Source organism: Haliaeetus leucocephalus, unplaced genomic scaffold (genome assembly GCF_000737465.1).
Source record: "Haliaeetus leucocephalus isolate CR32 unplaced genomic scaffold, Haliaeetus_leucocephalus-4.0 Scaffold362, whole genome shotgun sequence".
NCBI classification, from domain to species: Eukaryota; Metazoa; Chordata; class Aves; order Accipitriformes; family Accipitridae; genus Haliaeetus; species Haliaeetus leucocephalus.
Genome location: NW_010972798.1, coordinates 3503590 through 3513941, shown reverse-complemented (window position 1 = coordinate 3513941; position 10352 = coordinate 3503590). Strand labels below are relative to the sequence as shown.

Genomic DNA, 10352 nt, shown 5'->3' with positions numbered 1-10352 from the left:
TTAGATATCCCCCCCCCCCCCCCCCCCCTTTCAATGACTGACACTGAACTGGTCAGATGTTTGGGTTTGGTTTTTTTTTTTTTTGGCTTTTTTTCTTCCCAAATTTGGGTATTTATTATATAGTTATGCTCATAGAATAGACACAGGAATTCAATTACTAGCCTTAAAAGAATCAAGGTTTTGTTTTCACATATAAGAAATGTAACTGCACCAACACTGAAATTAAAGGGACACTCTGGGTGACAAATTTACGAGGTTAAGATGTAAACAACCCTGGGTACTGAAAGAAAGGCATGTAACCAAAACGTAACAATCACCATAATTTTAAGGTGATGTCTAAACCATTCAAATTATAGCTTTGTTACTTAAGTCTATTTTGAAAATAATTCCATCTAATACATAAGTGCAGGATCAAGCACTAAACGATTATGAGTTCAGAAAGTCATGGCCACTGAATTAACACATGCACTGCAACTGGATTTGCTGAGCATGTTTGACAGATCCCGCAGGACGTGCAGGTGTATCTGAACACTAAAACACACACAAAAGTCCTCTAGCCATGCATGACAAGCCCATATTGGAAGAGAACTTCCAACCTCAAAATCTATTAGCTTGAGCAGGAACTCCATGCTGTTTACTATCCCCATTTCCCAGTGGAGCTCAGGTCGATGCTTTCACGTCAGTTATGGGCTTAGTATTCTACAGATATATTTTTACTCTTCCTGGGAGAAACAGCTTAACAAAAAAAAAAACCCAAACCCTTCCAGGTTTCTACAAATCTGTTGTTATTCCTATTCCTCTGACTTCTCAATATGTGACCTGTTTCAAACCATATGAAACAGCACACAATTTTACAATAGAAAATACTGGTAAATCATTTAAAGTCACAGTGCTTCATAAAATAAACATCTTCATGCTTGTCTAAAGAATAATCACAGCTAGAAGACATACTGAGATAGAGTGAGCAATGTGTGTCAAAGAGCACTTTAAAGGTTCCCATTTCAGAATACGAGGTTAGCACGCTTAGAAAGGCCACATCTTACTACTAAAAAAATAGATATACAATGCTTTTGGCTAGGTTAAATATCTATCACATTACTTAAAATATTTCACCTTTTTTACCATATGACAAATAAATGGTCTGCTTTTCATTATTCAGATGCATTTTTTTTCCACATTGATCTGCAAACTAGAAAGTGTGTTGTGCTGCATAAAATTTGGATTATTTTTTGTCACATGCACAAGCAAGGAACATGTGGCTGTAACTGTTATGAGCCAAACAACATAACATAGTTTTAATTCTCATCTCATTTTACACTAATGTCTTGTAGATTCCAATTTAAAGATGCTTTCTTTTTTTCTGGTTATTTTACCATACACTTTCATTTTTTCACATGCATTTCTTTCCCATGTGCTGTTTGTGTTGTATAGCTCATAACTATTAAGACAACTTCATTCAAAAACATAGTTAATAATGACTAGAAAAAAACAGCAATATAAACTTTTCAATGATTTGCATTTATGTAGAAAAATTAAAATACTCAGAGCTGTCAATCCATCATCTTTCATAAGAACTAGAGTTTACTTTTAAACTCTCTACATTAAAGGTTTTCTATCACTAAGAAAATGTCTTTCTATTATCAGAAAGTCAGTTCTGAAGGGAAATAACTAGGAGCAATAAGACGAAATTAAGCAATGGAATATTTAGACAGAATTGAAGTCAACTTTTCTAATACTGTAGGCTGGATAAAGTCTCTGGAAGGAAAAAATAATTCCATTCCGTAGTACAGCTTATTACATTGGACAGTTTTAATTAGATTAAAGAACAGAAGCCTAGAACCAAAATCCATTCTACAGCAGGTAAGGAATTACTGAAATCTCACATAATCCAGCACTACATTTAAAGATAATAAAATGTCTAGATTTCTTCAATTTTATCTACAATGGCTATCAAAGTTTACATTTACATTTCAAAACAAAAAACCCTGCTGAAAACATACATCATTTATGCTTTTAGCAGAAGAACTTAATATCTTAATTTCGTAAAGATAGGGAAGGACATGGAAGCAGAAAGCTCGATTCATTAGAAACAAAGGACTTTTGGCAGATCTCTAATAAGATCACAGCATAAAAACTAGTTCGCTTGCATTCCTCCTTGCTAACAAACCTTCTTCCCCCCCATGGTTAACAGCAATATAGTTTTATAACATCAAAATGTACGAGTAGGTTTAAATGATCACCCACTGTCTGAATCAGCATTTATCTATTAAAACTGTTTAATTTGCAGGAAGAGTGAAAAAATATGCAAGAGTGGACAAAGCAACATTTTATCAGAATAAAAGCATTGTTAGCAGATGCAAAGTACCTACTGCAACTCCAAAATCAAATCCACCATTAAATGAAACTGCTTTTCATAGTGGAGAAGCAGCATCTTAACGAGTTTAATAGAGCTGGCAAGGAAGTATTGTCTATATTAACAGCATCCTTTTAACGTAGTTATGAATTCCTCAGACAGGAGTTCACAGCATAAATTTCTGATTGTCAAGAGATTTTTTTGGTTGTCAACACAAATATAAAAAGTAACACCAGCAATCAATTTTAACACTAAAAGCAATAATAGGCAAAGACTGAAAATTCATGGGGAAGCTATAATCTTCTGTTATATGGCATGCAACAAGCAATTCAAATAATATTTTAATGTATTTTTTCTTCTTTACAGTCTACTGATATTGAGGCTTAGAGATCCATTATTAAATGCTGAAGGTAAAACAAAATTAACGAGAAACCCATAGAAGTTGGAAGAAAAGAATCATTGCTGACATTAATGTAAGGTTTGGTTTTTTTTTTTTTTTTTAAATCAAGAAATAATAATAGTAACAAGAATCTATACAGAAGCTTAACTTCGGTTCTACTTCAAAAAGAAAAAATAGTTTTCTGTCAATAACATCACCTTTAAATGTAAAGATGTTTTATGCCTTTTACTCCATTAATAGAAACAAATACTGATAAATAGCATGGAACAATACTTGGTCCAGTCATTTTTAATGCTCAACTCATTCTTTGATAGCTTTAAACGGCTCCTTTCCTTAGGAGAAAGGAGCAGTAAATTTTCTTGCATTCAGCAATAACGGTAGACCTGGAGTCTGATAAGCAGTGGTCATACAATCAGTTAAAAGAAAACAGCAATTAATTTATGTTTTATAACAACTTTCTTACTTGCGAAATGTTAATTATAGAAAAATTCATTAATGGCCTTATTTACAGAGAACGAATGCCAGCATCAAACCAGCCCAATTTACGAATGACGCTCTGCCAGCAAATGGTGATTCACTAACGGAGCAAGTGAATTAACAATCATTTTCCTTACAAAATAATAGTAGGCAAAAATATAACTTGGCAGTATTTCCCTCTTGTTAATGTGGACACTAATTAGCATAGTTATATAAAAAAGATTTGAATTAAACATGTCAAGGTCTCAGAATTGTTTTAATTCCTCTTTGCTTAATTAATCCAAATATTTAAATTAGCTTCTTCATGTAATTTGGTGTTTCAATCAGAATCCCACTGAATCCCACTGATAGGCACATAAAATTATTATTTGCAGACTGCTTATGTAGCTCCCTTTTGAAACCTGCAACTAAAATAAAGATGTAATCCCTTTACATAAAACATCTTTAAGAAGTCATGGTCTCTGTTAATTAGCCAAGCACTTATCCTACTCTCTAACTGACCAGCAGATCTCACACGGTACGCAACTAACTCATCGGTTTCATTATTCTTCTTTTTATCAGTAAGTCTAGAATATTCATAACAAACCACATTTCAGCTAAAACTTCTTCCTTATTTTTCCCCACAGTTTCCAGAAATGAAGGAAAAAAAGTGTTTTGGAAGCTGCAGTGATTAACAAGTGTCAAAAATTTTATTTTAGAAAAGCCACATACTTCAGCACAGAAAGTAAATACTGTTGTATGCATTTGCCTGTCTTAGTTTGCCAGTTCTCCACAGGTCTCTTTAAGCTACGGTCCTTGTAGCATTCATGGAGTGCTCCACATTTAGGGTGATTTTTACTCGAGTTTTCTTTCCCAGGACAAATTTTTCATTGTTTCCCGAGAATCCTAACACTTAAGCTTTGTAGGCATTTGTAACATGCATTAATTGTCCCTATGAAAACATTCTTCCTCTGTTTTACTGAGATGGAGTGCCCATAATTTTAGTGCAACAGTGAGCATTGACCAAAACCCAACTCTGTCCTTAGTGCAAATGGTGAGCAGATCTGTCTTCCCTCCTCAACACTGTTTAGGAATAAGAGAAAATAATACAAGCTGGTCTCTTTTGTTGTGGTCTAAAAATGGATGTATTACTTTTACCACTGAATCCAAAGGTACAGTGCGGTATCTTCCATGTATCCATAAATTATGGAAAGTTTCTATCTAACTCAACAAGACTGGCTATTTTCTCTTTTCATTTTGAAATGGATTGATATTATTAATTCTAAATTCCTGTTTCACCTTCTTTTCTGTTCTAACAAACCTAATTTCAGAGAATTACTCTTACAAATTAAAATGATCCTTCTCTCTCACTGGACTTTTTAAGCACTTCTTTTTAACCTGCACCTGTTAACAAGAATCTCATATGAATGGACTCACAATTTCTTCAAGATGAGAAGAGCTCAAAAAAGTCACATCTTACCACATTTGCGCTATCATAATTTTGTGGTAATCTGTAATTACATTGTCTTCTTGGCAAGTACTGGAAGTAATATCAATATTCTTTATAACTAGATCAGTCTTCAAGAGAAAATCTCCTAGACACATGGCAAATTGTGAGTACCCGTGGGAACAAAAGAAGATCTGTGCTGGGCTGCTCCATCACTGTCAATATCCTTGACATGAATTCAGAAATCTAGCCAGCATTTGGAAGCAGTAATTCCTGCAAATCTTTTTAATGTCACAAACTGTATGACAGTTGCATTAATTACAAATAATATTACCCTACAAAAAAAAAAAACACAAAAAACAAACCAAAAAACCACCCCTATACAGATTACCTCGCATACATTTTGTCCTTTTCTTTTTAAATGGGGCTTCAAGGTAAACATGCAGAATGGATACAATCTCAATAATAAAGCCTTAGCCACTAAAAAATCAGAGGTGAGATGGAGGGTGTTTACTGGAAGAGCAAAAATGAAGTTCTAGTCATGTTTTACTGACTGTTAACCAATTAACTGGTGCAAGGACTGCTAAGAGAGGCTGTGTCTGTACTGCTTGATAGGATACAACTGCTATTACAACATGACTTACAAAACATTACAACATCACACCCAAATGCACCACAGAAATAAAGTGGAAGTGAAAAAGAGATTTCCTTTGCTTTCTCTCTAAAATAGAGGGCGTGACCGTAACTCTTACTAATATGGCGTTTATTAGAATAAAAGAATCAAATCTTAAGAAAGTGATAAATAGATAATAAAGAAAGTGTCTGCTGCACACTTCCGGACAGTTTAGTTTTCAGATCACTGTCATGGATCATACTGTGAAGTTAAAGAAAGAAAACGAGAAAAAACCAAATAGCTCAAGCACCTAATGTAATAAATTTATTCCTTTAAATGGCAAAGACCTGTTTTCATGGAGATAGGACTGCAAACACCAATAGGTTAGCAAAAGGCTAGCAACCTATCAGAATACTATTTTTTTGCAAATACAGCAGCTAAAACTTATAATAAAATCTTAACTGACATATCCATAACACCTGTAGACTCATATATACAACATTATAAATACATTTCCACAAATAAAAGACTTTTTCTCCCTGAAATTATTTTGCATTGCATTTTTCACAATACTTACACAGAATAAACCAGATCCTTTCCATGAGGAAATTACCACCTAATCACTGGACAGGAGGAGTGGTTAAAACATTGCTAAGAAGCAATTTGACTGATATCATTTTACTAACTTAGTTGGACAACAATTGCCAAGCAAGATCAGTCTTAAACTCCATTTCATTCAAGATGCTACTTAGTACCAAATGCTTCAGAGGCAAGTCAAAGAAACATCAGAATAACCTAATGAGTTTTAGCTTGGCAAATTTATGGAAAAAACATCTCGAAAGCATACTTTATGAAAGTTAAATCAAACTCTATTTTATGCAGGCCACTTTACACTGTTTTTATCATTTAGTATGTACCTTATATTATTTTCAATTCATTTTAAATATTAATAAATTCAGCAACCTCAGAAATGGCAATAATGTCATTATTTTAAAGCCTACGTGCACTTACACCAGTGTAACTACAGAATATTCTGACTGCAGACTAGTTACAAAGGCATAGCTGAGCACTGAGCCTGACGTACTTACTTTAGACTGTATTTATTATAGTAAGAGTAATACTATCCCTGTGTGTCAGGATACATCTGGTAAATATACATGTTTACATGCAAATTGAGAAACAGTCTGGAAAGATCAGATTAGCAAGAAAAAAATGTGCTTTGTGCTAAAGAATAAAAAATATGCTACTTTAAAGCTGTCAAAAGGTGAAAAATGCCCTGTAAGGCATGCAGGTATGGTGAGACTTGGTATAATGAGCTGTTGAAGTAAGTTATCCTTTCCAACCTCTTATTACACCTTGTAATTTTTTAAATAAAATTTAACGTGCTTACTTAGTAGAAACAGTTCACGTGTATTTGTGAGGTTAAAATGCTTAAACAAAGCAACCTCCACCTATAGTTATCTAAAACCAACCAGCATCAGTGGGGTTAGCCATGTAACCTCATAAACCACATGTGAAAGAAAGTATTTTATTTCTAACCTCTGCTGCCAGTTGCTGAAGAGAAGGGGATGCAACAGGGTGTAAAGTTGAGTTGCCTCTGACTGGATCATGGAGGCTAACGTAAGCCACAACATTTCTTTGAAGAACTCTCTTGAGATCCTACGACACAAGCAGAGCAATGGTTATTACTATGCATCATTATAATTAAGACTTGTTTTGTTCTTTCAGTTCCTTCTAGGGAAAAACTGCACCCTACGTTTTTGTCCTCTGTAATTCCCTAAGTATTACTTAACTACTACTTCTTACAATATGCTGTTAAGAACTTCAAAGGATATCTTAGTGTTATTTCTCTATATAGCAGAAATTATAATTCCATTTCACACATCATCTCAACAAAATGCAATCAGGCCTCGGAGGAATTAAAAATGACTACACTTGTAAGGCCAAAAATGAAAACATTACATACTGTGAAACAACGTGATGGCCTTTTAAACTTATGCCTGACAGAAAACAAACTTCAAAAGCAATCATTATCAAGAGTTAAACGTACTCAAATTTTGAGAGACTAAATTCAGATTGGAATTGCATAACTTTCCCAGTGTTTTCATTTTATTATTTTTTTAGACTACAAAAATATTATGTACAAACTGTTTCAATTATTATCTCTTTTTAAAAAAGATCCCCTTTGCCTTCTCAGTAATGAATTATTCTTTGCATGAAGTGGCTCTTTATATTGAACGGAAGGGGTGTAACGCAATTACATCTGATGTAAAGCTGACTTGAAGTGGAACTAAACAAATTTTGCTTCCAGCCTGGATCTTTTCAATTTCATTTTTTCACCCCCTCTTGTTTTTGAAGAATAATCATGTTGGAAGTATGAAACTTCAATGAGAGCTAGCCGCTTGTCACGCATGATAAAAAGCAATTAACTCTTCATTTTATCTACTGTTTTAGTTCAGCAGCCATGAACCTCTCTGCTAGCTATTCCTTAATTTATCAGCTGAAGTCCACTGTAATCATACACGATCAACAATACTCTGATGAGGTATTTTCTTTCAATAAGCTGATTTCTATTCTGTTGAAAGTAAGAGCCCAAGGAATTGTCTGTGTCAGATTGTATCTAACTCCTTTAGCACAAATATGCGAAAAGTGAATCAGCACTAGCCATGGAGACACTGAAATGTTTATGTAATTAATGTAAACTATAGTACGGTTCTCTTCATTCAGTGTGCTCTTGATTCAGTTTTCCCCACACTAAGCTTATAAATTAAAATTTAGTAACTGTTGAACCCCCAAAGAAAAACAGCCCTCTAAGCTGGGCCTAGGTCTTTTTTGAGGCCTTCCCCCCTCTACCAAACTCTGGCAATGCCTTCTTTTACAGTCCTCTGCTGCATCAGCGAGGGGAAGCAGCTCACAAAAGTACTGTACATGCAGCCTTCACAGCTATGGCAACAACTTGCCATCTCATTATCACACATGCTCTGTTCCACAGGAATTGTCTCTATAGATGTTTTCACTGCATTTGCTATGGAGTACACAAACGTACACAGACAGACGTCACAGACCAGTTAATGAACCATAATATCTATGTGGTAATTTCGTATTGTTTTCGTGCTTTCAACAAAAGTAATCGCTATTGCAATGAATCCTTCTAAAATTATTTTACCTCTGCCCATTCATATGAACCAATGTTCCCAAATGATGTTCCTCCCCACGAGCAGAAAACAATGGTCCGGTCAGGTCTCCAGCCCCTCTTAACCTTCAGCATCAAGGCTTGTAGAAATGCTGTGATGATAGCAGTGCTACTGGCCCATTCTTGTCCACCATAAGTATTCAAACCGTTGTGATGACTACCAACGATGACGTATCTGTCTGAAATGTGTGTGTGGGGAAAAAAAAAAAAAAAAAGACAGACGAGAATCTTATTTCTTCTGGATACCAGCATTAAAAGAATTAAAAAACCCCTAAAAGATGAACTGTATTAGTAGTCTGTAATGTCGTTAATACAACACAATGCTGTCAACAAAAATTTATATGATCATGTGCAAGACAATCATACAATATACATACATAAAACTGTGAATACTACTTAAAAATAAACTAGTAAATAAATGTATGTATATACTTCCCTAATTTAATCCCTGTGCCCTTGCCTTCATTGTTTGCTTACTACTCTCCCTTCTTATAAATCTGATATATACCACAGCCAGGACTTTGTCATATAGAAAATCTAATGAAGTTCCATGCTCACATTAGAGTGTTATGAAAAGCCACAAATGAATAAGCAGGAAACTCCATCTTCAATACATATTAGCGTCCAAAAGAGAAAACAAAAGGTGTGGTAGTACAATGAGGAACATAGAGAAAAATACACAAAGTATTAGTACTCCCTCACCTGGAAGACTGTGTTCAGTGCTCACCACCCTATCTCAAAAAACACATTGCAGAAACAGCAGTTGAGAAGCTGGTAACCAGAACGGTTATATATCAGGACTTAGACTTCCATGTAAGGAGACACTGAAAAGACCTGGACTGCAGGTTTAGAGAGGAGACATGACAGAGGAATAGAGATAATGAATGATACAGAAACAGTAAGTCAGACCTAGCAACTTTGATGACACTGGAAAGAAAGTATTTTACAAAATGAAAAGCAAGAAGTTTCAACCTGAAAGAAAGAACATGCCCCATTGTTATCCAGAAAAAACCCCCCCAATTTTTTTCAGAGAAATCAAATGAAATCGTCGTCTCTCAAGACATAATATATAATCCAAATACTAACTCACAAGTTTAAAGAACCTTATTTTATTCCAAATGGATGATGTGGTGTGAAACAACATGAATGACTAGCGCGTCTGACGTGTCAAGAAGTCTAAACAGAGTTATGCCGAATGACTTATTAAAATATTAAACCTCCTGTGTGAGATGAATTCACACCTGAAGCCTCTTGGAAGGATTGCTTACTGGTTGTGTTCTGATACTTAGTAAAGTCTTGTTCTGGTCCAGATCTAGACTTTAAAGGTGTTCTTTCCGTATTTCATGATACCAATAGAGAACAGAAGAATTGTTATCAAGTGATGTCAGATCCACAACAATCTCTGGGTGTCAATTGGGATCCAAGAAGTGCAAAAAGTTTTGGTTTTCTTTCTTTATCCAAGGGGATTCATTCTTCACTGTTGTCAGTACACTGGAATGTAGCAACACACAGGTGGTAAAATGCCCATGTTTTATAGTTGCTTATAAAATTAAGTATCTACTCCTCAGTGTTTTTTTGCAATGACTGCTGTCTAGAAACAAGTTTAACCGAACACTAACATACTTTGATTATAAAACCATTCTCTATCAAACTGGACTTTTACCAGTTTTGTTCAACAAAATACATGGTGATGTTGTTTTATAAGGAATCAAAAATGTTTTACAAACAGGGGCTCTGTTATGTACCTATAACACAACATTTTCAGTCAGCTGCCTGGGAGGCATATAGGTATGTAAATGAAATTTTCTTTCTAAAAGCAGATATGCAAAATGTAAATCTAAGTGTACATAATAATTTAACGTAACAAAATGCAATCTAAATCACATAATT

General features: G+C 34.6%; 1 protein-coding gene across 1 annotated transcript in view; it reads right to left on the bottom strand.

Annotated features, from left to right (window-relative positions):
• The window catches only part of NAALADL2 (N-acetylated alpha-linked acidic dipeptidase-like 2), a 285980-nt gene that overhangs the window by 115427 nt on the left and 160201 nt on the right, over positions 1-10352 (bottom strand). Inside the window, exons 7-8 of the mRNA XM_010572907.1 lie at positions 8436-8641; positions 6809-6928 (exon numbers count right to left, since the gene is read on the bottom strand). Of these exons, the coding sequence (XP_010571209.1) occupies positions 6809-6928; positions 8436-8641 (326 nt within the window). The remainder of the gene's footprint in view (positions 1-6808; positions 6929-8435; positions 8642-10352) is intronic.